Source organism: Aythya ferina (assembly GCF_964211825.1).
Source record: "Aythya ferina genome assembly, chromosome: 4".
Taxonomy (NCBI): domain Eukaryota; kingdom Metazoa; phylum Chordata; class Aves; order Anseriformes; family Anatidae; genus Aythya; species Aythya ferina.
This window is the reverse complement of record NC_140300.1, coordinates 65,214,700-65,241,958: the sequence shown is the minus strand read 5'-3', so window position 1 is coordinate 65,241,958 and position 27,259 is coordinate 65,214,700. Positions and strand designations below refer to the sequence as shown.

At 45.6% G+C, this 27,259-nt stretch overlaps 2 protein-coding genes across 3 annotated transcripts in view; one reads left to right on the top strand and one right to left on the bottom strand.

Moving 5' to 3' along the window:
• Positions 1-20,208, top strand: part of TNKS (tankyrase) — a 103,423-nt gene extending 83,215 nt beyond the window's left edge. Inside the window, exons 16-27 of one of the 2 annotated variants that reach the window (XM_084516895.1) lie at positions 966-1,185; positions 1,404-1,513; positions 3,947-4,135; positions 5,536-5,773; positions 6,447-6,529; positions 8,522-8,642; positions 9,277-9,374; positions 10,783-10,857; positions 12,088-12,193; positions 13,039-13,225; positions 13,921-14,077; positions 15,131-20,208. In XM_084516895.1, coding sequence (XP_084373021.1) covers positions 966-1,185; positions 1,404-1,513; positions 3,947-4,135; positions 5,536-5,773; positions 6,447-6,529; positions 8,522-8,642; positions 9,277-9,374; positions 10,783-10,857; positions 12,088-12,193; positions 13,039-13,225; positions 13,921-14,077; positions 15,131-15,217 — 1,671 coding nt within the window. In that variant the 3' untranslated portion in view covers positions 15,218-20,208. Of the gene's footprint in view, positions 1-965; positions 1,186-1,403; positions 1,514-3,946; positions 4,136-5,535; positions 5,810-6,446; positions 6,530-8,521; positions 8,643-9,276; positions 9,375-10,782; positions 10,858-12,087; positions 12,194-13,038; positions 13,226-13,920; positions 14,078-15,130 lie in introns of both variants that reach the window. The other variant, XM_084516894.1, reaches the window with a different exon arrangement.
• DUSP4 (dual specificity phosphatase 4) lies at positions 17,320-25,968 on the bottom strand (the record flags this gene model as incomplete). The annotated part of the gene is made up of 4 exons (XM_084516906.1): positions 17,320-21,899; positions 22,016-22,235; positions 22,386-22,522; positions 25,521-25,968. 4 exons carry the CDS (start codon positions 25,966-25,968, stop codon positions 21,514-21,516), a joined length of 1,191 nt encoding a protein of 396 aa, XP_084373032.1. The 3' UTR covers positions 17,320-21,513.
• Between the last annotated feature and the right edge of the window lie 1,291 nt (positions 25,969-27,259).

Here is a 27,259-nt window from a genome sequence, read left to right as displayed (position 1 = left end):
CGTATTAGCACGTCTTTGCCAGCATCACCAGTGAGAAATGACAGGGTAGACTTGCTGGTGGGGGTTAGACCATGGTGCTTGATTATTCTGAAGGAGCCAGCCAGAGAACTACAACACCAGCAGCTGCCTGTGCCTTAGCTGTATTTGTTTTTCCCACTGCTGCTGGCAGTGAAAGAGAAGAGAGCTGTCCTCCCACAAAATTGCACGTAGACATGACTCATGCCATATGCTGTAGATGTTTGTTCCCCTCCTTACCCCATGTCCCAGTACTGTGTGACTATCAGTGACTGGTCTGCATGTTTTACTAGCACAGGTATGCTGCAACAGTCTTCCAAATCCACTTTCTCTACTGCTTTGCAGGACCTGTAAACTGCTTAAGACCTTGCTGTTACATAACAGAAAGTGTAGAAATGAGTATTTTTCTATTTACTATCTCAAACAAGTGCCTTTTGATAGCAGCGTGGTGTTTAGTGACATGGCCTGACTTCACAAGCTGAGGATGGCCCACTGAGGAAACAGGTGTGCAAACCAGTTTGAAGGAGTAGGGTAGGGCTGATACCAACAGGCAAAATACCAGCAGGTATTACCAGCAGGGCGAATACCAACGGGTATTTGCAATGTGAAGCTTTTCTTTAGCATCTTCCGTGGCATTGGGATATGACTATATGCAGGGTGTGTTCCTGAAGCTGCTTCAGTTGCAAGAAGGACGTTGGCAGCTCTCACAGAGCACTCCCGTTCCTGCCTGTGGACCCAAGATTCATACAGGTGTGCTGCAGATCAACACATTAGGCTTTAGCTCCTGAATTTATTGTATACAACTGTATACATCTGAACATAAGCAGGTGGTACTTCATGACGGCAGATTGGCAAAATCCCTCACTTCCTATCCGGTGCCACAAAATAACGATACGCTTACATGTCCTGCTCATGGCTGTGACAGTAGTATTCCACTTTGCTCTTTGCAGCATGGAGCTGATCCAACCAAAAAGAATCGAGACGGGAACACTCCTCTAGATCTGGTGAAAGAAGGAGACACAGATATCCAGGACTTACTGCGAGGAGATGCTGCTTTGCTCGACGCTGCCAAGAAAGGGTGCCTGGCACGAGTGCAGAAGCTGTGTACTCAGGAAAATATCAATTGCAGAGACACCCAGGGAAGAAATTCAACTCCGCTACATCTTGCAGGTGGGTGACTTACCAGCTTTCACAGCATCAGAGAATGATTAAGATTGGAAGGGACCTCTGGAAGTGATCTGCTCAAACCCCCCTGCTTAATCAGGAACACCTACAGCAGGTTGTCCAGGAGCATGTCCAGGTGGCTTTTGAAGATCTCCAAGGAGGGAGATTTTAGTTTGGTTTAGCTCTCCTAATACTCAGTTCCTTTTCTTGTGTCCTTTCTACAGCTGGTTACAACAATTTGGAAGTAGCTGAATACCTTCTTGAGCACGGTGCTGACGTTAATGCCCAGGACAAAGGAGGATTAATACCCCTACATAATGCAGCATCCTATGGGGTAGGTACAGGTACTCTTGCTTGTGAGCAGACTACCAGAGAACTCATACAAAAAACCCACAACATTCAAAGCAGGTTATTTTGCAGTTGTTTTGCTGTGAACAAATTCAGCCTCTGATGGCATCGAATACTTGTTGGGCTAAGCTGCTATTGCAAACCCTGTTTGCAATCCTATAGATCGAACTAAACAGTACAGATTCAGGTTTAGCAGTTTGGAAAGATCACTAGAAGGTAACCTGTATGCAAGTAAGTGGATGTAAAGCATTGAGAAGCGTTAAATTTGGGGTGACTGCTGAAACAGGCAAGATCTCAAGTTGGTGCTGAAAGACTTGTATGGAAGGAAGAGGGGATCATATCCAGGTGACGGCAGCACAGTGAAAGTCTGTTACAGCTGGGCTCTGGCAGGGAGCTGCTGCCAAGCAGGACAGGCTAGGAGTCTATGGCTTGGAAGCTGCCGTGTAGCACAACCCAAGGGTGCTATCAATCTATGGTAGAAGGAGGGTCAGCTTCCAAAATAGACAATGTTAATGCTACCAAGTTTGCAGTATTAGTGTTGCCCTGGGACATATCTGCTACAGTGGGGCTGCAATAGGTGATTTAAACCATTCTGGGTGAGGCAGGCCCCCTTTTCTCCATCTGTGCATCTACCACTTGCACAGGTGCCTGATAGATTGCTTGTAAACATATGTTAATTGTGGTGAGGTGAGAAAGAAACATATTGTGAGCAGTTGTACAGAGATGGTGCATGAGAAGATCCCAGGAGCATGCTTACGGTTAGAGAGAGGACACGAAGCTCAAAAACCAGTGGTTTTGATGGTCTGATGATATGCTTTGTCCATTTCTTCATGACTGTGGCACAAGAAGAGCAAAATGTTGTAGAGGTGATGTTAATGGATCCACAATTCACTTTCTTTGGAGAGCCACATGGAAAAAAGAAAAAGAAGTGCAGTGTTCACCTTGTTTCTAAGCAGATAATGTATCAATAAAATACAGCCTGCATCATTTGCATTGATTCTCTATGTCAGTCTGGGCTTCCAGTGTCCTAAAAACCAAAAAGTTCCAGATACTGGTTTAGAAATGCCATACAGAATGCTTTTATACTTCTGGGACCTAAAACCGAGCAATATCAGCATCTACCCTAAGTACTAAATGCCCAGGACATTGCTTAGATGTAGAGATACATTCTGATGCGAAGATGGTGCTCTTTTAGGGCACAGCAAACCAAAGCACATGCCCTAAGTGAAGGCAAAATGTTCCTTACTGGCACGTGGCAATATTAGATTGATTCAAGCTGACAATCATACAAAAAACCATAATGCCAATCTCATTTGGTTGCCTTGCTTTTTGTAGGAAAAGCGAATGAGGCTGTTTTGATGCTCTTCTGTGTGATTTTCCTGTGGTGCCCCACACTTCTGAGCTGTCATCAGCCCATTCAGATCTCTTTCATGGGAGGTAGAGAGGAGAAGAGTGCTGGTTTCAGACGTTCATTGCTGGCAGGTTTCACAGACTAAACCTTTTCCTCATCAAGTATTTTCTCTTCAGTTCTCCCACCTGGTGCTTCATTCAGCACGTCCTTCAATAGGGTTTCATGTCATGTGGCAGAGAAGACACAGGAACGGCGATTGCTTTAAAAGTCTGGAAGACAGGAAAAATAACGTCAGCAGTCTTTTCAAACCAGTTATTCAGAGAGCAAGCTTTTTCCTGGAGCTGCTGAGAGTCACTTAATTGCTGTTGAGAGGGAGAATGAAATCCATTGGCAAAAGGATTTGTGCTTCTGCATACAAGTTGCATGTTTCATGCTCCTACCCACTCGCTCTGACTACCTGCTTTTTTTTTTTTTTTTTCTAAGCTATATTCCACAAGTAATTTTAGTGGTCAAAGAGAGAAAAACAATATTCTTCATTTTTCTGTTTACTTATTCCAACACAGGAAACTTCAGAGATGGATATTGAAGGAAGAGTGAGGTTGTAAGATCATTACTTTTATAGCCCCTGTAAAACAGCTGTCCCCTTACAACATACTGAGTTTTATCAATTACATTTCTCTCACAAAATATGATTTGAGAAATGACAAGTTTGTGTTGCCTTGGATGGGTTCAAGGTCCTGCAAGAAAGACAGTTCAATAAAGCTCTGCATGCAAACATCTAAGTGGTGGCTCAGCAGTATCCCACATCGGTGTTTAGAGCTTCTAGAGTTGTATCACAAATGTTGCAGCACCATAAATTTGTGTTTCCAGTTCGAATCTCTAGAAACGTTTTAAAAGCTAAGTCTATAGTTGTTATGCTGGGTGATGTATTAGGTCTGATCCTGCAGCTGGCACGTCCTGCTTAGCATGTACTTTGGGTGATTCAGCACAAATGTAATTCTGTGCCTCTGCTTGATCCCGTATGTTTTATCAGTGTCGTGTTGATTAAGGTGCTCTTGTGTTTTCTAGCATGTGGATATTGCAGCGTTGTTGATCAAATACAATACGTGTGTAAATGCAACAGATAAGTGGGCGTTCACACCATTGCATGAAGCAGCCCAAAAAGGAAGGACGCAGCTCTGTGCTCTGCTGTTAGCTCATGGAGCAGATCCAACCATGAAGAACCAAGAGGGTCAGACACCACTAGACCTGGCTACAGTAAGTTCTCCTTGGAGTGCTGGCTGCAGACTACTCTGGCTGATTTGCTCTGCAGATTAAGTGGATTTCTGTGCCTCCATGGCATCAGTGGTCCTCAGTTTTCGCTGTGTTGAGGTAGAAGGGAATGAACATTTCCAAGATGTGTGTGTTTGTGATTTCTTTTACCCACGGGTCCAGTCTGTTTTCTTTAGCTGAGCCTTTAACATGGTTTGAGACTTAAGGTTCACTCCTGGGATCTCTTTTCTCGTTGCTAGAAGTAAAGCTATCTGAAATGTCCCCAGTGATAGTCAGTCTGTGTACTGTTTGTAATAATTTCTTTGAACCCAGAAGGAAAATGAGATGAGGCAGAATGGGGTCATTTAGAGGATGATTATGTTCAGTGCCTGCATATTACCTCCGTTCTTTTTTTTTAAAGAACTCCAAAACAACATCCTAAGATTTGTGGGTGGCTGTCAAACCTTTCCTAAAACTGGCACCCAAAATTTTCTTGTTAGTGGTGGCAGTGGCAGCTGGTTAGAAAGCCTAGTAAGGTTGTGTGAATTTGTATGTCCCAGCATAAACATTATTAATGGAATCAATGCTGCAACCAAATTGGATGCTGTGGCCAGTTCATGTGCAAGAATCTTTTAAAGGATGTTGATTCATTTAGGTGGAGTTCAAGGTAAATCCTCCAGAATAATCTGAGCTCTGGGAAATTTGCTTTGTGATGAGAGATACAGGAAACCTATTTGATTTCTCTGTGGGAAAGTGAAGGTATTCTTAATCATGTGCTGTGAGGACCTGCAGAGAGGAAATTCCTGAAGAATGAGGGTCCGGCTTGATGTAGTCAACAAAGACATTTTGCAATCCAATTTTAGCCAAGTTTATACTTGTCCTGTAGCCCCTGTCTTTTTTTTGTTTGTTTGTTTGTTTAAACACTGTAAGAGGTTATTGTAGCAAATAATACGTTGCTATAATATTCTATGGGAGCAGTGGAGTTTTTCCACTGAAATTTTGATCCAGTGCAAAATGCTCGACCAGTAATTGAGACCAACAGAGAAATTGAGGTGGCGTTGCACGGCCTAGGTTGCAGAGGATTTCCGATGAAGTTGCTGCATTGCTATTCCTGGCTTTAACACCTGTGAAGTCACTCTGCCAGAAGGGAAATTAGATGAACTTTCTTACTCAGATTTAGAAATGGAGAACGCAATTCACATGTCTGAGCAATGAATCAGAATGTTCTTGCAGCCATCAATTCGCATGTTACAAAAATTGGCAATTTTATTTTTAACTGGGGGAACAGAGTGATCAATTTAAAAAAAAAAAATAAAAAAAAAAGAAGAAGAAGAAAAAACTCTTTGCAGAGGTCAGTGACCTGTGGTATAACAGCACCTCACGTTGAATGATTTTGTGTTTTTCAGGCTGATGATATCCGAGCTTTGCTGATAGATGCGATGCCTCCAGAAGCTTTGCCTACGTGCTTTAAGCCTCAAGCTACTGTTGTTAGTGCCTCCCTGATCTCACCGGCATCTACACCATCCTGCCTCTCTGCTGCCAGCAGTATAGATAACCTCACTGGGCCACTGGCAGAACTAGCAGTAGGAGGGCCATCAAATGCTGGCGATGGAGCGGCAGGAACTGAAAGGAAGGAGGGAGAAGGTGCATTTGCTGCTGGACAACTTTGCATTGCCAGAAGTACAGTAGTTTAGATTCACAACAGCTCTTGCTCTATCTGAAAAGTATTTCTGATTAGCCAGAAAGTACTTCACCGCCTGAACTGTTGTCCACGTTGTAAAGTGTCTGATGCTTGTTCTGTTTTCGTGTGCTCTGTCAGGAACGTTGTTGGCTATTCATCTGTTTGCTATTGGTGGTTAGGTCTGAGTACAAAGGCAGGTCTTATTAGGTCCCCAGATGTATGTTGTTGATTTCATCCAGAAAATCCAAGGAAAATTAATTTGATGACAGAATTATGATAGTGAAAGCTGGGGGGTTTCATTAGGGCTTTTTTAAACCTTTTGATTAGTAATCTAGAATACGTGATCTGGCTGATTACATATAGCAAAAATACACCCAGTCTTCCTTTCCTTTTCCTTCCAATATGTACCTCTGCCACAGATCATTTGTGCTTTTTAATATTTCATTCTGAGGGAGGGAATAGTGATGAGCTTTGCCCAGACGTTTCACCCAATGGAAGTGATTTATTTATTATTGACATAGAAAAGTTAATTGCACAAAAAATCAGACAGGAATTTTAAGAAAAAGTGATGGTTTATTTGTTTGTTTATTTGAATTCGGGCGGTTGGGATAAAATGACTTGTTTTTCTTATTACAGTTTCTGGTCTTGACATGAACATCACCCAGTTCCTGAAAAGCCTGGGTCTTGAACACCTTCGGGACATCTTTGAGACAGAACAGGTAAGTGGCAAGTGTTTTTTGTGTTTTAAAGATAGACTAAGCTAATAAATAAACCTTATCCCTAATTTAAAAAGAATTGGCAAATGCTTTTCAATGAAGTAGAGATGAAAATCTCTGAGGCTGTTTGATTCAGGTATCAGCGGTTTTCACTTTCTTAAAAAAAAGATGACTGCCAGTTTCTCAAGGTTACATTGCTTTAAGGTATTTGAGGCCTATTCTTATGTGCTGTTTCTTAGATTTAATGTGTTACAGTTCAGTAGATTTTTTTTGTGAACAAGATGGACGGACACTGGTGGAAGTGAAAGGTACAAGTGCAGCAGACTGGATTTGATGGTGTGTTTTTTCTCAGGCCTCTGCTGCTAATCTTTCATGATGGGTCAGGGAACAAATATTTGAAATGTAATGTGTTGCTTACAGAAAAATCTCCAAATGTTTCCATGAGATCTTACAGAGGTATCTCCCCTAATTGAACGTGTTGTTATAATACTTTTTCTTATACTTAAATAAAAGGACCTACGCTGCAACTTAGAACTGCATATTTTAAGAAACAAACCAACCTCAAAACAACTGTATTCTACTCGTTTTGTTATTTTTCACACATTTCTCTTGCCATGCTGCTTTTGTCCTACTTTTGTTTCCTTTACTCCTAACCTGTTTTTAAGATCTTGCCCTGCTAGTAAGATTTAATAATGCAATCAGATTCATCATTTTGAAACTGTTTAGCTCCTCTTGTAGGTTTTTCTTTCTGGTAAAAGTAAGCTTATCATCTCAAGCAGTGCACTACCTTCATGTACACCTCAACTTGGCTCTAGCCTAACATCCATATTGGGTCTGTGGTGGTGCTGTCTAATACCTGTGTGTTTTCTGTATTTTTTTTTAATGTTCTGCACATGGTGAATGTCTTCAGAGGCTTTTCCACAGCAATCTCATTAGAGGTGTTTCTGGTCAGTTGGACAGATGCTTAGGGTAGCTGTAATTCCTTGCTTGAATTGCTTTCCTTTGGATTAGTGATACTCAGTTTGTAGTGTTGATGTCTGCAAGTCCAGTTGTGCTAACAATCTACCTGCTTTTGAACCAAGTTGTATGGGTTCCCATTATCTGCTGAGCTTCCAATCCCAGTTTAGTGTGTAAATTTGGAAGTAGACTTTATACAGTTATCTCCTTCATGTTAAATCTTTTCGTGTTTCACAGAATCACCTTGGCACAGAATTACTTTTTAGCAATAAAAACGTGTATTTCACCTAGTGATTATTTCCTGCTCTTTTTGACTTAAAAAAAAAAGTTTATCTGACAGCACATTTTATTACCTTTCTGCTTCCATCAGTAATCTCCATGACCTTGACCTTTAACACCGTGTATATTACAACAGAATAGTCATGCCTGTCCTCACAACACTACTTCCCAGAGTAGTGGAATACTTGAGCATGACTTGGCATGGCAGACTCTCTGGCTTAATGCACATGTGGGTATATATACACACAGTAACAGTGTACACTATAGCGCACTGATATGAAACACGTTTAACATTTATTAGTAAACATATAGAATACTTGTTTCTGGTTGTGTAGTGAAAATTTTGAACTACACAAGAAGGTGAGACCTTGAATGCTTCAGAAATATTCTCGTGGTTTGACTTGTCCTAGCACCTCCATGCATCCTGTTTCTACATAAGCAAAAATGCTTTTAACAAGCTCCTGTGAAAACCATCTCTTGTTAATTGCCGTAAGAGAAGTAAAGGTTCTACAAAAATTTGGGCTGGAGCTGCTGCGTATGGTCTTGTGATAGGGAGAGACTTGCCAGAAGGTGGCAGCAATAAGGAGAGCAGTAAAACATAATATATATATATATACATATATATATATATGTATATACATGTATATACACACTGTCTTGGTTGAAGCATGTATACACTCTGTTTTCTGAACTGATGTATCTTTAGCCTTGGGAATCAGGCAGGTGATTTGTGATTTTTGTGGTCTTTCACCTTTTCAGATAACCCTGGATGTGTTGGCAGACATGGGGCACGAGGAGCTTAAAGAAATAGGGATTAATGCCTATGGACACCGCCACAAATTGATTAAAGGTGTGGAGAGACTTCTAGGAGGCCAGCAAGGTAAATATGATGCTTTCACTTGTTAGTCTAATTGTAGCATAGAACAGGCTTCCAGCAGTCATCTTCTGTAAATGTAGGCTTCAGTACCAGGAACTGAAAGAATCTGGGTTTGGGAAAAATATACTTGCTGATAAGCCTGATGGTTTGGTGGCTTGTGACAGATAAAGAGTATATTGGGTTGATAAAGGATGGAGTGACTGCTTGCCTTCCCAGAGAATGGACACCTCTGAGGGAGCTGTGGAAGCTGTGACCATTTGCAGGGACCCTGTTTGACCAAGGAGGGAACTTTTGGGTTGAATTGCCCTACATACCTACCCACAGACTGGCTGTATCCTGAAGCACGGGCTTGATGTATTTCATTGCTGCCCCATACTTCTCAGATGCTTCTCTCGAAAGCACAGAGGAAAATCCAGTTGTCAGACATGCATTTTTCTTCTCTGTTTTAAGACTTTTTTTTTTTGCTGCTAGCAAAAGTGCTTTATCTTTTCAGGGTTATGTTTCTGCTTTGTGCTTATTTTGCATTTCCTGCTATATCGGGATTATATAAGCAGAAAAATGATGATGATGGATAGAAAAAAGTCTAGTATTGTTTTCTCCTGATGATTTTTACTCCTTTAATTTCTTCTCTTTGTAGGCACCAATCCTTATTTAACTTTCCACTGCGTGAGTCAGGGGACCATTCTCCTTGACCTTGCTCCTGACGATAAGGAGTATCAGTCCGTTGAAGAGGAGGTATTGCAAATATCTGTCTTGGTGGCATTTTTCTCTTCACCTAATCCTTAGAGCTAAAGCATGCAACACGTGTTGAAAGTGATAAAATATGCTTTGGTCAATTGCATAGATCTGACATGGAGTTCAGAGCGTTTTTGTTTGTTTTAATTTATACTGATTATAGATTTTTTTTTGCTGTTTCTTGCCTTTTTTTTTTTTTAATAAGCAGTGTGGTTGCTCACTTACTGCTATCATAATTTTGCTTTGTTCATGTTGTGTTTTGGGTGTCATCTCATAGCTAAGGTTTCCACAGTTCACCAGAGAAAGGCAAGCTGTGGGTGAAGACTGTGGGAGATGAAGGCTTCACAAGCTTCTAGGAATTCTCTGTGCTCAGGCTCTGTCTGCAGACAGACTGAACAAGCTTTTTTTTTTCTGGTCTCAGTGGTTTACTTAACCTGTAACACAGATAAACATCTCTTGGGTAATTGAGAGTTGACTATAATTTTATCCACCCCCCTGCACACTTTTATTTAAGTAAAAGCAGCTACCATTTTGAAAGAAAAAGCATAACAGAAAAGAGAATTTCTGAAGAGTTGTGTTTGAAGGAAACATTTTATTGTGCATTCATTGTTTATGTGTAGTGTTCCTACATTGTAACATGGAAACGTTTGGAGTTTTTTTAAAAAGTCTGGATGCTCAGGGTTGCTACCATCTTACCATGGGATATTTTTCATTAGTAACTCTGCAGTCTGGAGTCTGTGCAGATTTTCAGTGTAAACGTGTCTGACAGAAAGTGTCATGTGTTTACCAGAGTAAATTGCGATGTTTATTTGAGTTGTTACTAAAGGTTGTTGCTGTAACTATAAATACTTCTGGGAAAAAAAAAATTAAAACTGTTGAAATTCTCGGGAGCTGCTATTGACATCAGAAAATTTACAGTGCAAGCCTTTTCCTACCACTAAGAAATAGAGACTACGCTAGTAGCAATGAATATTAACCCTAGAACATAAACACTAGACACTGTGCAGTAGAAACATTTGATATTACTTCAAAATGATCATCTTGTATGTGCATTACTTTCTAATTTTCTTCTAATCTAAAGGAGGTTTAGATTAGGTTTCCATTTGTATCTGATTTTGATAGGAAGTGCCAATATTCTTCTCTTTCCTATCTAGATTACGATTATACAATCTTTTTAACAGAAACATCCAACTTCTCAGACAATATTGTGGAATTGTGTAGTGTGTTGACTGCCTGAGAAATAAGGGAGTATCTCAGTTTAGAATTGATGTCTTTTTTTGACACCTTTTATCTCATTTTCAACCAAGATAGTCTGTTGCTGCCAGTAACATATTAAGATACTGCATGAATATCTTGCCTTGCTGGCAAGCGTTGTGTGCCAAACATTCAGTTATGTTTATTTATGTAGATGCAAAGCACAATCCGGGAGCACAGGGATGGTGGAAATGCTGGCGGGATCTTCAACAGGTACAATGTCATCAGGGTAAGTTTGGAAGCCTCCTAATTCTATTTAGTAAAATAAGTTGGAACTTATGCAGGCACACAGAATCGGATCAGCCTTTTATATTTGAAGTTCTTTGTTAATATAATATTCAGATAAAGAGCTAAAGCAAGCACCAAGTACTTAAATGACTGATTGTGTGCTTGGCACATGGAGTGAGGAAGAAGCTTCCTCGTGCTGTTAAAGGAGCCTGACGAAATGATACTGAAGATAAAAACGCTGAAGAACCTAACTTACGTTTCACAGCCCGATTTAATTTTAGTCTATCACTCCTGTATTTGACTTTGCAGCATGGATTTTTTCCCAGGCTATCTTTTACTTCCTTTTTAAAGTATGTTTTGGGGTAGGGGGAAAGGATGAATATGACTTTTTACTAAGAGTTCCTATCACCCTTGTGTTACTTTGGATCTCAGCACATCCTTCCTTGCCCCTTCCAACTAGAAAAATACCTGTTTGCAAGCACTGGTATCTCATAAAACGGAGTGTAAGCGTTCGAAGGGGAAAGTACACTCTTGGATTCCTTTTTTCTTTTTTTTTTTTTTCCTTTTTGCTGTGCTCTGGGGGGAAGTGAGGGGAAATCAGAACAGAAAGCTCCCAAGCTCCAGGAAATCCTTGCTACATAGCTGTTTGAAAAGTGAGCTTGTACTGAGCTTTTGCAACTTAGCACATGAGATCATACATCCTGACTTTGAAACAAGTTCTGTCCACCCTGCTCCCAGTCCTTTACAAAAAACACAGTGATATTAGAGCATATGGCTGAAACTATATTTCAAGATAAATTGAACATCTTGAAATATAGTTTCCAATATTCACACTTCTCCTTTCCTCAAGAGTTGTCATTTCATGACCATTAAACCTAAACCAGCCAGCCAGCCTCAAAAAGCTATCTCAGTTCAACAGAGGCTAACGCAGGGAGGGAAGAATTGCAGGCGTTCTGCAGTTCTTGGTGGTATTACATGCTCTGAGGGGTGAAGCCCGAAAGCCTTCCTTAAACCTGACAACTGAAGCTGCAATTCACAATAGATTGAACATCTGAGCATGCGTTGCTGACTTGATTTAAAGATTTTAGCCTAATATGCAGAACAGATGTTGTTTTTTCTCATACCATTTATGTATCTTACTGAGAGTTTCCCTGTAGAATTTCTGCAAACTCTGTGAAACTGTACTTCGTTTCATTTCAATCGTATGCTTAGACCTGTTGTACCACTGCAGATTCAAAAAGTCGTGAACAAGAAGCTGCGGGAGAGATTCTGTCACAGACAGAAGGAGGTCTCAGAAGAGAATCACAACCACCACAATGAGCGCATGTTGTTTCATGGTAATGAAGTGATATCTATTTGTACGTGCTGGTATTAAAAGAAAAAAAAAAGGTAGAACCATACAAGAACCAACTGGCAATGTTGATGCAGCTGTTCACCATCCTGTACAGTAATTGTATTGCTACATTCATAATGCAAGGGTGAGGGGTGGTAGAGGCAGTCTGTGTGATTACTGCAATCCCAAAAGGCACACACACACACACAAAAAAAATAATTCAAAAGCAGTATCTCAAATCATTTCCATTAAAGCTGCTGGTAACTACTGGGAGGATGATACATTGCTGGGAGAAAGACAGTATCATCTAAAAGAGAGAAGCACCACACAGTAAAATACATTTTACCCTGGCATTTCAGGCCGTTGTTTGGGAAAGGAATCAAAACTAACCATGAGTTTGAGCAATGTGTTCTCTAGAACCATCTAGAGTGCCTGCAAATGACAGCTGCCTGAGAGTCCTCCTGCCCTAGATCCTTCTCTAATTCTGTGCAGGAAACTGTTTTTGTGTATGATTGTCCTGATAAACTTGCCCCATCTTAGTGAGTACTGACTGATGGAGAAGATGTGCACTGGCAAGATAAATGGTGCTGAAATTTGAGGTGGGGGGGGAAGTCACTTAATGAGGTCTGTAAAATGAGTAAGACATGAGTCACACGTGGTATTTTGGTATATAACAGTAAATCCCACACATCACTGCATCCTGCTGGGTATCGCCTCCTTCCAGCTGACTGGGTACACTTTCCGGTATTTAATGGTCTATTTGAGGCAGAAAAAGCTCCTCTTGACATACAGTCCAGTATTACTACTTAACAAATATTGAGTGATAACACATCCTTTTGTGTATTCTAGGGTCTCCTTTTATTAATGCAATAATTCACAAAGGATTTGATGAAAGACATGCATACATCGGAGGAATGTTTGGAGCTGGGATTTACTTTGCAGAGAACTCCTCAAAAAGCAACCAATACGTGTACGGGATAGGGGGAGGCACAGGCTGTCCCACACACAAAGACAGGTCCTGTTACATCTGCCACAGGTATGTCTCCAGCAGGGTTCCCTATAGGTAACTCTGGCTGTCCTGTTCTTTATGATCCTGACACAGGATGATTTGCAGGGAAAAAATAGCTACTTGAGCTAGGTCATGGCAGGAAAAATACAGCTTTCCATTTGTCAAGGCCAGGGAAAGAAAAGAAAGATGTAAATGCAAGTCCCACAGAAAGGTCAAAGTGAGTGTAAATCAAAGTGAATTGCGGCTCAGGAAAGAGGCTTGAAATATCAATTTTGGAAATGAAGACTCAGGCAAAAAGAGCAATTAAAGTCCAGGCACTCTCAGAAGAAAAAAGCAGTGCAAAGTGGATCGGATAATTTTGAAGGTGGTGACCAGGACTTAATCACAGCTTTGTTTTATTTTGTACTGAAGTAGATCAGTGTGCTCTTTGACACACTTGTCCTCATCCTACTGCTTTGAACACAGAATTTCAGCTTCTTGCTACAGCTGTATAGAAAATGAATGAGAGCAAGCCTCATACAGCAACTAGACAAAGTGTGTGTTTTCCTTTCTGCATGTCAAGAAATAATGTTTATGGTACAGCCTTAGAACTGGCTTCTGAAATAGTTTCTACAAAAGCACTTGAGAAATTAATTGCAACAAAATAAAAGTCTGAAATCACTCTGGAAGCATACATCTCGCAGGAAGATATTTTAACGCAGTGTTTTCTTGTTTCTTTTTAGACAAATGCTCTTCTGTAGAGTGACCCTTGGGAAATCCTTCCTTCAGTTCAGTACGATGAAGATGGCTCATGCCCCTCCAGGGCACCATTCTGTTATTGGCAGGCCAAGTGTGAATGGACTTGCATATGCTGAATACGTTATCTATAGAGGAGAACAGGTAGGTGAGTTAGCAAGGACTGGGTTTGTGAAAGCACAAAGATCTTCAGGTTGGAGAAGGGATGTGATTTATTTCTATGCTGGATGAGTTGTGTTAATTTGATTGATTGGATTTTTTCACTTAAATGCAAAAAGAAAGCAGTGAACTGTATCGAAGCAGTTGCTACACCTTTCCACTGAGCTGCTCTGATTTACATCTGGTGGAATGGCCTAATTCCTCCTCTGCAGCACTGATAGATTCTATTAAGAGAGAGAATTTTCTTCAGTGGGCACTGAGTCTTCCATTTTATTAAACTGGCATTACTGCAGTAGCAAGAACATGTGCGTTTCTGGGGCTCTTACAGATAGTGAGTATTCTGGGCTTGTTACCTGTAGATCATAAGATCACAGAATCGTAGAGTGGTTTGGGTTGAAAGGACCTTAAAGATCATATCATTCCAACCCTCCTGCCATGGGCAGGGACACCTTCCACTAGACCAGATTGCTCAAAGCCCCATCCAGCCTGGCCTTAAACACTTCCAGGGGTGGAACATCCATAACTTCTCTGGGCGATCTCATCACCCTCAGAGTAAAGAATTGCTTCCTTATATCTAATCTAGATCTACCGTCTTTTAGTTTAAAGCCATTACCAGTAGAGAGAATCCTGAAGGACAGAGTTAAGGCAATCCCAGCCCCCTCTCTGGGCTTTATTTTATTTTATAATAACGTTTATTTTATTCACAAGCAACTGAAGGTGCTCCCTGAGCTCAGTCCATCCCAGGTGCAAGACTTCACATTTGCCCTTGCTGCATTTCATGAAGCTTCTGAAATATTTAAACCTTTATTTCTAGTAGCACATTAACTATGGTGTTAACTGCATCAAGCAGTTCCCACTGTTCTCAGCACTAAGTGCTGTCTGGCTGTGAAATCACCTTTTTCTTTTGTGCTCTTTGAACGTAGAGCTGATCCTTGCATTGTTCTTCCACGTAGGTCATTGTTTAATGAAATCCAAAATGTGAAGCTGCTGAGTGTACCCTTGCATAAACAATATTTTTTTTTCTTGACTTATTTTCAGGCATACCCGGAATATCTTATTACGTACCAGATTGTGAAACCAGAAGCTCCCTCACAGACAGCAACAGCAGCAGAGCAAAAGACCTAGTAGCTACAGATCGCTGAAGAAGGATATGAGTTCAATCTTGGACTGGGTGGATGTGTGTTTCACAATATCAGTATCATAGAATTCTTAACCTGCAAATAAGCTGTATGTCTTTTATAAAGCATTGCTGTCTTGATGAATATGGTATGAGTAACTCTTGCATACTCGACTGCTACTGTTCCTTTTGAGGAAGGTTTACAAGAGACTGCCTTTTAATAATATATCTCAGGCTCCTAGTCTCTGCAGTTACCACGTGTAAAATAATGTTGTTTTGATCTAGACTTTGGAAACATTGTGCAAACAGAAATCTTTTTCACAGCCATCTCACATGTTAAAATTTCAGACACTACTGTTTGGGTTATTTTATTTGCAGATAAGTTGCATTAAGCCCGTAATTTTCTTTTCAGCATGCAGCACTCATTTTATGTTTTCAAGAGATGTTAGTCAACTATTTATTTTCCTTTTGTATTCTGAAGTTGAGCCAGAACCTTCTTAAAGATATTTTGCACAAAGTCAAGTTGACGAAAACCATTAAAAATGTAATATGAATTTCATCTGAGAAGGGGCTAGGTCCAGTTCTTCAATATAGGGGTTTTTTGCACATCTCTGAGCAAACAGTACTAATGAGTGAGTGGAACTTTGGAATGGAAACAAATCGTGTCAATTTGCTGCTTTGTGTAAATTTCCTGGGGCGACCCATAGGAAGTGTTTGGAAGTGTAAAAAAACAGCTCTTGTACTTGAAAGAACTTCATGTAGCGGGTCAGTGCCCTCCCCTGGTATCTCTAAAAGAACATTTCACAAGGCTGCTATTAAGTACGTGCAGTTTGTGAAATGTTCCCCAGTTACAGTGGCGTATGGTTTCGCTGGAAGACGGGTGAAAAGTCAGAAGGTTGCATGTACAAGAACGGGTCTGGGTCTCATTCCTCTCTTTACTGAGACCTAGTAACTGGGTTTCAGACTGGTAAGGGAGAGCATTACAGCAGTTTAGTGTCACATCTGGGTGACATCAGAGTTGAACAGCTCAAGTGATTTACATTTTTTTTAAAACATGGCTTTTACATTTTGATGAGAACATACTTAAAAAATAATAATAATAATAAGTTAGCAAGTGGATTTGTTTACAGGTGTACCAGAGAGCAAAGCTAGGATGTATTCACCCTAATCCCCTTCCATGCAAGTTCCCAGGTTTATTTTGTTGGGTAGGAGAAAGTTATTTTTAATCATAGCAGAACACCAAAAAACTTCGTAAGTCTCCCTCATGAAGGATGTAGATTTACCAAAAGTGGAGATCAATTTCTTTTTTTGAGTTGTTTTTACAACTTCAGAGAAGGTTGAAAATCAAGCCATGTTCGTTTGTTTTTTGGTTGTTTTGTTGTTGTTGTTGTTTTAAACAACCAATGTCATGTGTTTCAGTGTTGAGCACATAAGGACTGGAGATAAAATGTTCCTGTGAACAGGCTGTACATTTCCCTGTCAACCAGCACTGCTGAATAACTGATGATCCAGTTCATGCATCCAGGCTTTATCGCCCCTTAAGCAAGGAAATGACAGAATCGTGTGCTTTTAGTTTACAAAAACGTGCTCCCTGCAAGTGGGATTTGCTGACGTGTTCGGACAAAACAGACTTAAACCTGAAGAGCTTTTCACTTTCAGCTTTAAGACACAAAGTTTTCATTTTTAGCATTAAGACATTAATGTTGCAGCAAGTTATCCTCATAGAGGAATTTCACCCACTGTAAAATTAGTCATCAGATGCAGTCTGGCTACCTGCACATTGTCTGTTTGTAATATCTATAAAGAAAACCTTAGAAATAGCAATACACTAGCAGATCTTGAGCTTTGGATTTTATTTTTCTTGAGCTGGCACTGGATTTATGGTTTCCACTTCATTTTGTGACCTGATGAAATATGTAGCTTTGAAGTCCAAGCCAGGCTCTAGCCTAGATGTCCTTTTAAATCAAATATCATTGGTAAAATCGGATGCTTGTATTTTGGCTACTTGTTTAATAGTGTTAGGGTTGGAAAGATCACCACTAGGCTTTGAAGATTTGTATTCATCATTTAAGTTTGGGGTTTGTTTTTAATTTAGTTAATAATGGAGTGGGGGGATGTGCCTATCTACGCTAGGGTTTCAGATAGTGGTGTGAGTGCGTGTTGCTCACCATCCCCATTAGACATAGGTTTAAATGGTAAAAAAATTGTGCTGCTTAAGTGAGCAAAACAGTTAATGTGGGTGTGGAAGTTCAAAGCTTTACATCTTTGAAAAACAAGAACAAACCTGAAAACAAAAAACCCACCATGCTCGTCCCGGACTTTGTTCTTGTTTGTTGCTTCCTGTGTGCTAATTGAACTTCATCTGGGTTTCTTCAGGAGCCTTCAGCTTCTAGAGGATACAGATATGCTGTTCAGTATTTTTGAACTGCCAGTGTTACGTATCTGGTGTTCTGTGCAGAGTAAAGGTGCTGCGTGAGGAAATCATTTTGCAGTGGCTTTTGTTTTGTAATGGCGTGATCTCCTTTCTGTTTGTGGCCAGACACAGAGGAAAACCAGGCCTGATGAGACTGTGTGTCACAGAAGACTGTGCAGGAGCAGCGTGTGCCTCTGCTGGTGTACGTGTACCTCCTTGTAGTTCCAAACACAGTGAGGATCTGCCTGTCGGTATTAGAGTTCCCCATGAAAAACCTGATTGTGGTTTTGATGGTAGAGCTGCAGCCGGCAGACTTCTACAGTGCAGATGTTGCTGCTGCTGCTTTAGCCAAGGGAATTAACTTGAAGCCTCCTTCTTCTAGAGAATGGGATGTGGCAGGTTGCCCCATCCCTTCCTGGGAAGGGCAGTCCACTGATAACAGGGGTGCTCCTTTGCAGCACCGGCTCACCAGTGGAGGGTCAGAGTAGGAACTGAGGATGCAAGAACACACTGGGCTGAGCCATCTCGTAGGCTTGGGAGGCTGGGCACCTCCCTCTGACTCCAGGAGGAGCTGTTACCCATGGGACATCACCTGGTGTATGTTAGGGAAGGAGGCAGTTGTCCAGTTGATCTGTCCATGTCCTGCTGGGGAAATGCTTTGAGACATCTGTGCAGTTTGTGGCAGGACTTCTGTAGGCAAAACAGAAAAACACTTCACCATGTAGCGAGGACAGGAGGTTCTTGCTCTCCATTGCTGAAACTGTTTCCATGAGACAGAGGCATTGGGTACCTGGTGCAGGGACATTGCAGTCTGAATGCTGTCGATAAAAAGGCTGTTGGAATTAAAAACAGAATACCGTACCTTAGTAAATGGTATCTTATTTTCTCATCCTCCCATCCATATGCCAATCTTATTGTGATCCCAGCTCCATGAAACTCTATTGTACTAGTGTCATAGTTTTGCAGCCACTATTGTTCTCTAGTCCAAGGAATGAGAATTGTTTTGTTTTTTTTTTGACCCCTTGTGTTGTGAATGTTTGCGTGTGATGTGATCAAATTCCACTCCGTTATGCAGCAGGAATTTCTGTTGCCTGCACAATTCTGTACTTTGATAATGGCATACCCCAAAGCAAAGTTTTACACTGAAACAATAGCAAAGCCTCCCAAAATGTTCTGCATTGCTGCCTTTGGTGGGCAGTCGGCGCAGGATAGGTGTTGTGTGTGAATCTGAACAGCTTCTTGAGAAGGGCGCTTTGGCTCTGGAAACCAGCCTGCTCTAACTGCTTGTTGAAGCCATAAGCAGAGGAGATACCTGCTCCCCATGAACATGTGAAGTGCTGAGGGATGCTGACACGCTGTGCCACTGCACAGCCTGGCTGCTTAGATAGCACCAAATCCTCTCAGAAAGTCTCCTGCATCCCTGCTGTGAAGGAGCACCTCCTGTACGTGCACCACCTAGAATTGCCATGAGGGACTACAAAGAGAAGTTACCCAGGGACAGATTTTTCCAAAAGGTGTGAAAAAAGGATGGGTCCCAACCTCAAAATAGGCCAATTAGTTTTAACATTGCTAACCATTCTCAGCAGCTGCAGGTCAGGAAGTGTGTGAATTTATTTTCAATGGGATTCTATGATTCTCCCTTTCCAAGCTGCTCAGAAAATCTAGTTTGGATATCCAGAAGGATGTGTATCCCAGGCATGTTTTGGTCATTGTAGGTTATGCTGCAACCCTCCTGGGTAAGAGATGGCAAAGTGTGGATTCAGTTCACTCCCAGGTGGCGAGGGACTCGGGAACCTCGGTAGACTTGAACCCTCTGATGGTCTTTGGGTAGTTAGGAGCATGCTCTCCTCATCTTTCAGAGCACAGCGTGGCAGTGTCCCCACCAACCTGAACACATACCAGACACAAAACCTAGAGAATCAGAGGACAGCATATGCTGCTTGAAACTCCTGGAGGCAGGTAAATGAGCCCTCGAGTTGGCAGGAAACAAGAAACACCGGCAGTCCTGTTAACACAGACCCTGGTGGCATATTACCCGACTGGCTGGGACAGATCTCCTCGTCTCACTGGACCTCTTGGTGGCAATTCCTAGTGCTGCTTCCATTGAGGTGGTTACTCATGTAGCTTGATTAGAGATCTCTATTACAAGGTAATTTTGACACTGTTTCTTCTTAACAGCCACACTACGTGCTTCAGCTTGGGAAATTGAAGTGTTTTCTTTGTTCTTCCCTTGCCAGTCTTGTGAGCTTACGCATCTTCATCGCTCCTTCTGCCAACCCCAACGGCAGTGTACCTGGGGGTTGAGCTTTTAGACTTTTTTATATAACTTGTCTTCATAACTAGCTTTTTTTTTTTATTATTTCCTCTCTTGGTTGCCAATTACCTGGAGCTGGGATATCATTTATTTATTTCCTCCTTTACCCTCTCTAAAAGAAGACAACGGGCAGGTTCTCAGCCTATCTACATGGTGGACCGTAGGTAACATCGTTGTAACAACTGAGTTTGAATTATAAATGTGCTTGGCTAAATGTCTGATCTGCAATACTTGTAATAGTTTAAAACTCAATAAATACATTTTTAACAGTTGCTCTGTAAAAGCTGAGTGTTTGCACAAACTGCTGCTTGGGGGAGATGCTCCCCGTGGCCTTCAGACAAACCCGCTCCGGACACAGCTGTTGAAAACCGTTTTATTATTATTTTCTCCAAACAGTTTTGTTTTCTCCCTCCCTCAGGCAATAAATAAAAAGTTGATTTCTACAAAAAAAAAAATAATAATTACAAAATAAAAGGAACAAAACCATACATATGTACACCAGCCACACAGGCAGCTTACGTTGGATTGGGCTGAGGGGGAAAGAGGTAAGGCTACACATGTGGGTTGAAGACGAGGCATTTTCTGGGCTTGGGCCACAAGCAGAGGTGCACGGGTGACTGAGACCCTACAGCCCAGCTCAGGTGGATGAGTGCTGTGCAAGGAGCCTGGCCTGTGGCATGCACTGGTCACGGAGTGGGAAAATCTTGAAAACAACAGCTGGAGGACAGCAGTCAGAGGAATCAACAGCCTGGGTTGCTGCCCTTACCCCTTCTTTCTCTTGTTTAAACTACAGGAGGCTTGGCAGAATTTGTATGGGAACCAGAGACCCACAGTGGCCAAAAAAAAAACAAAAAACTAAAACAACAACAAAAACCACGCATCACTTAGCACTGCATCTCCCCTTCCATGCTCTCTCGGAAGACTCTGGACTCCTGGCCGCAGAGGCTGCTCTTCCCCCAGGAATGGGCTCAGACAACGACTCGGGTTGCCTGCTAGCTCTTGCAGTGCCTCTTCAGGCGCTGTCAGAGGTGAGGCTGACCGCAGGCACTCTGCTCTCACTGCTCCTGCTGGCCCCGAAGCCCGGCCTGCAGCAGCAGCGCCTGTTGCTCCAGCTCAGGTAAGCAGCACCTACCCCATGCACCTGCGTCTCCGTGCAAGGAGAGTCCCGGGCAATAAAAATAATCTGTGCTCCCTTTTCAACCCAGAGGGAAAAGCCAAATAAGGTAGGGGTAGGAATGGGATGGGAAGGGAGGTGTGTTTGTAATACAGCAGAATCGGGATGGAAAGAGATGAAGACCAGGCACTTCAGGAAACCCAGTGTACTTTTTTTTTTTTTTCCTCCCCCAAAACCGCGCCTGGCCAATGTCAGGGTTTGTGGCTCTCACAACTTCCATGCTTTCAGGACATAAAAAGCAATAAAAGATGAGATGAGGTAAGAAATTTCTCTATGAAAAAAAAAGACATCGAGTCCGGGGTGAGTGGCAGTGTCCAGCACTATTGCTTAACCTTACAGGGCTCCCTGCTCGCCCGCCCTCCCCACGCCGCCCCCATCTGCCTGGCTGGCCTCGGACCCTGAGCTAACAGCTGGGGGACATCGTGATGGGGCTGTGCAGGTACGGGAGGCTGCTGGGGGCGGCGTGGACGCCCACGGAGACGGGGAAGCTGAAGACAAACTGGGAGTTGGGGGTGGAGGCGGCCTTGCCCCGCTCCCGCAATGTCCCCGAGGGGCTGGCGGCTTCCACGGCGCAGGAGGTGGCCAACACCTGAGACTCGAACTGCAGCAGCTGCCCCATGAAGCTGAAGTTGGGGGAGATGATGCTGCGGCGCTGCTTGACGAATTCGAAGGCCTCCTCCAGCTTGACGCGCTTCTTCATCATCAGGTAGGCCAGGCAGATGGTGGCCGAGCGGGAGATGCCAGCCTGGCAGTGGACGAGGACCCGGCCGCAGCACTCCTTCACCGAGTCTGCAGGGCAAGAGGGAGACGTGAGGCGGGCACCCCTCCAATGAGCCCAGCCCCTGACCCAAATAGGTGAAAAAACACGGAAAACACGGGCGCAGCAGCTCCGAGCAGGCACTCACCGATGTACTCGATGGCCTCCATGAACCAGGAGCTGATGTCGGCTTTGTGGTTGTCCTCCACGGGGATGCACTTGTACTGGTAGTGCCCCTCGAAGTGGTTGGGGCAGTCGGAGGAGACGTTGAGCAGCGCCGTGATGCCCAGCGCGTCCAGCGTGTCCCGCCGCGCGGCGTGGTGGGCGCTGCCCAGGTAGAGGAAGGGAAGGATTTCCACGGGGCCACCCTGGTGGAGAGGAAAAACGGCAGGTGAGCAGAGGGCAGGACACAACGCCGGCTGGGGAAGGGCCGGGAGGCTGAAGCAGGACCCGATTGCAATGAGGGAAGGCAAGCAGGGAGCGGGCAAACCCACTGCACGTGGGGTTTCTGGACCCACCTGGTCATGAAGGGGAGTCCCGCAGGAACTGAAGCCCAAATCCAGGGGCTCGGCGCTGCTGAGGGGTGAAATACTGCTCAGGGTCTTGGTTTTGGCACAGAACTCAGGATACTCCGAGGCGAAGCGCTCATAACCCCCTGCAGGAAGAGAGACCAGAGGTGTTAGAGCCACGCTCACAGCAGGGCAGAGCGGCACAGCTGGAGCTGAGGCACCTCAGCGCGCCCCTCGCCACCAGATGATGCTGCAGCAATGCACCGTGGCCTCCTGCCCCAGGGTGGGCAGCCGGGCTCCTGGCAGGTAGGAGGGAATCCCTGGAGCCCAGCTATTCCCCTGGGCCACGGCTCTTCAACGCTCCTGGCTGCCCAAATTAGGGTTTGTAGGGTTTAGCCCCCTACAGACAGGCATCCTAATCCTCTCACCAGGGACAGTGCTCTCGAAGGCAATGGAGAGAGGACTTGCTGCCAGCATCCCAATCTCAGTGGCTTCCCACACCACAGACCGTTCAATTTTCGGCTTTCTCAGACGTGGTAGTTCTGCCACAAAACCCTCCCAAAATCAAGGTTTTCCGCTGTCCCAGCCGAACCCTCCATCCCAGAGCCAGCAGAGCAACAGGCTAGGGGATCACGGGCACCGTCTGGGTATGGCAGCGCTACCACCACAGCACAGCTGCTCTCCAGAGAGAGATGTCCACTGCCTCCTGAGGAGTGCCAGTGAAAGGACAGCTTGCTGCCCCGACCCACCGCCAGGGAGATGAGCAGGGGTGACCCCTGATCTCTCCCTAATGGGCAGGCAAACCAGAGCTGCCACCTGTGGGCTTCCTGGGACAGGGAAACTGCGGTAGTGGCTGCAGATAAACACCTTGGGGGAAATATCCTGCGTTCATTCAAATCAGATCAACAGCCCTGACATCCTTGGAGAGTCTGATCCTAAAAACCAAGCCTAAAAACCAAGAGAAATTGGGTGTTGTACTATCACCGCAGGGATCTAGCTGGACAAAGCCCCGTGCTCCAGGATGGATGCTGCAGACACCCCCAGCTGCGGGGTCTGGGCTTGCAGATTTGAGCCTGTCAGAGCACGCGTAGCAGGACACATAGACCCTGCCACACCTTCGCTCTAAGACTGCACTGAGCAAGGCTGGGTGCTCCAAAGACCAGCAGGAACAAGAAGATGAGCTCCCAGCTGGATGCAAGTGGATCCAGCAAAGCCACCCAGGAATCCTCTGGCAGCTAGAGACCAGTCCAGCACCTCAGTGTCCTTTGTGGCTTCCTTCCCCTCCACCAGGAAGGATTTTGGTCCCTTAAAGCAGAAAAATGCATAGACACCACTAAACGTGCACTGACCCACTCCTGTGAGCGGGGCAGTTTGTGGTGGCTGTGTTTCCAGAAACTGAACGGTGCATGGCAGTCCTGTTGGTCAGACTTGGAGGAGCACCCAAAAAACAAGTGTCCATTACAGACACCCTCTCCTGGATCTACCAGATCCCCCTTTCGTGGCCATCACACCATCCCAAGGTGGTTGTGTGGGAAAATGAGTTTCCTCCTTGGATAGGCAACGTGACCCCTTCAACAAGTCAAGGGTTTCTCCTGAACGTTTCTCATCGGACCTAAAGCCCGATTAGTGAGGCACCACGTTCAGCAGCTCCATCCAGCGCTGTGCAGTTCCCTTTGGGCTGTTCCCCATTATCACCTCTGACCACGAGATGCCCGGCTGTACGTGCAAAAGGGTCTGCAGGCCCCTGCAGGATCCCCTGCCCAGGGACCACACTGCACAGTGGTCCATCATCAGACACCTGGCTGGGCTGTTTAACAGGGAGCCCAGCAGAAACCTGGCTTAAATACAACAGGTCTGGGTCTTCTGTGCCCTGAACCCAATAAATTTGCATTTAGACACACACAGTGTTAGGTTAACATGGGTAATACAAAAGCAGAGCAAGCTGGATCATTCGAGTAGTTCCACGTGAGCAAGAGGTTTCAAGTGCTGGGACAGCTTCTAAGAGCCTGTTCCTCAAAACAACATTTTTGTTTGCTTTTTCCTTAGAAATACAGGATCAGTAACCCCAAACAACCTCACTCGAGAACAATGGGAGCATCAGAAGCCCTCAGCTGACCCAGGCCATTGGTGAAGAACGGCATTTCCTGCCACACGCACAGCTCCCAGCGCTGTGACAGCTCAAGGCAGAGCACCCAGCAGTGCTTTCCCCAGCGAGCACTCGCTGTGCGAGCCCTCCCTCAGCAGGGCACCGTATCGCAGCCTCAGCACAGCTCCTGCTGTTTTTACTGTAGCTGGCACGACAGAAGCGTTAGCTCCTCCATCTATCATCAACCCCCTTAATGGATCTGCTGCTCCGTGCTCACCCCTGCTGTAAGTAAACCAGGGAATAAACTCACTCTCAGGTTGTGATAAAATAAAATAAAATAAAATAAAATAATAAAATAAAATAAAATAAAATAAAATAAAATAAAATAAAATAAAATAAAATAAAATAAAATAAAATAAAATAAAAATATAAAATAAAATACAAGGAGCTCATCCAGGAACCCAGCTGAGCACCCCCCTCCCCTAAATAATCTTATGGCAACCCTCAGGACCAGCAACTCCAACTGTTCGCAGCGCCTCGTTTAACACATGCTGATGCTGAGAGCATTGAGGAAGAGGGGGGAGAAGCCCCCATTGCTGCTGTAGTAGTGAAAGGAGCACAGAGGCGATACCGGGGGTCTCCCCACTGCAGGGGGGCATTGGCATGCCAGCAGGGTTATGATTTTGGGTGGGTTTTTGTGCGTGTAGGCGCAAGTCCCTTCTCTGTACCACCAAGCCGGGGATGAACTCGCACAAAGAGGGGGCGATCCTCCCTCTTCCACTTGCTGCACCTTGGGCCCACGGATTTTGCCCCTCGCCCCCAGGACCGAGAGCAATCAGCCCTGGGCAGCGCCGAGGGGCTCGCTCAGCCCTGCTGCCTCCCCCTGCGCCCCCCGGGAGCCCCCCACCCCACGGCTGCGCCCTCCAGCCGCCATCCCCGCGGTCCGGGCACCTCGGGGAGCGGGGGCTCGCCCCGGGGACAGGCGGGGGTCAGGAGGCTGAGAAGCTGGGGGGGGCTGAGCGGCGGGACCCCCTCTTTCTCCCCCCTTCCCCCGGTACCTGCGAGCAGGCGGATGTCGGCGCGCGCCGAGTCGCGACGGAGGGCGCGCACCACCAGCGCCACGGTGCTGTCGTCGCGCAGGGCCTCGGCGCGGGGGCTGCGCTCGTCGTAGACCACCACGGCGGCGTACAGCCCGGCCCGCAGCCGCGCCCGCACCTCGCCCTCGGCCGGCAGGATCTGCTCCAGGCTCACGGCCCCCTTGGCCCTCCGCCGCACGATCGTGTTGCAGCGCACGTTGAGCGCCCCGCGGATGTGGCCGGCGCTGTGCGCCAGGAAGGGGCGGCAGTCCAGCACCAGGCACCGCCCGGGGCCACCGGAGGAGCCCCCGGGGCCACCGGAGGAGCACCCGGGGCCACCTCCGCCGGGCCCGGGGCTCGCCTCGTCGCGGCCCACCAGGCGCCGCAGCGCGCTGCCCTCCATCTCCCGCAGCCCCTCGGTGGCCACCATGCTGGTGGCGGTGGCGGTGGCCCTGTCCCTGTCCCTGTCCCCGTCCCCGTCCCAGTCCCCGCGCCCCCCCGGCGCCTCCGTCCCTTTACTACCCCCCCTGCCCGCCCCGCCCCGCCGTGCGGCGCCGGCCGCATGAATGGACGGGGCGCGCGGGAAGGGGCGGGAGGTGCTGACGTCACCGCCTCCATTCATAAAAAAAAAAAGAAACCCACGACAAGGCGGCTCCGCGCGCCGGCCATCTTCCCGCCCGGGGGCTTTTTTGTGAATGGGGAAGGGCGGCGGGAGGGGAGAGGGCAGGGGGCGGCTCCACGGGAGCCCCGCGTGGACACCCCCATCCCTCGTGGGGACCCCCCAGGGGGCTCGCCCCCTGCTTTGTGCCCCCCCCTTTACGCGCACACCCCGCGGGCACGTGGGCTCACACGTGCGCGCACACAGCACACACACACACACACACAGACATGCACACACATGTACACACACACTCATGCACACGCTTCTTTGTCCCGTGGCTCTCCTTCATGCCTGGCCGGCCGGCAATGCAGGCGGCACCAACCCTTCCCCATCCCCAAAGCTCCGCAGGAGTTTAGTCCCTCTGACAAAACGCCCGCCGCCGCCACGCTTTTCCTTTGTCAGAGCACAACACCAAAGCCCTCGGCCCCCTGGAAGGCTCTCTGTTTCCATTCCCTACGCGGAGGAGCCCCATACGAGGCTAAAATACAGAAGCAAATTTGCAGCCCCGAAGTGCTGCCCGGAGGACCTTCCCGTAACCAGCACCCAAACACCGCCGGTCATTTAATCCAGAATTCCTCTGTGGGGCTGCTTTCAAAGCAAAGCTTTGCTGCAAAACCCTGCAAAAAAAAATGTCAGTAGCAGTGCCTGGGTCATTTCCTGAAAACAGGCACTACCAGTCCCTAATGTCTGCTTCAGAGAGTGCCAGAAGGTGCCCGTCTACCACTACATGGACCTGGACATAGCGACAGAAAGGTTAAGGGCTTATCCAAGCCCATCTGCCCCAGTCATTGCTTTCCACAGAGGGCAGCATTTGAACAGGCGGGTTGAATTCCCCTCCTCTGCGTGCACATTAGCTCTTTATTTGGGTAAGGCGAGGCAACACCTTGCTGTGCGTGCCTTCCTGGGAGGGATCCAGCCTACCATGCATGCTGAAGGCCTAAAGCTGGTGCCAGTCCTGTGGCCTGGATCTGCCTCTCCCTTACAGCCTGTTCTCTGACCGCTGCCAGGTTCTCCCTGCATGTGTCAGCCTGCTCCTTGCACTCGTGGCTTTCCTGTGCTG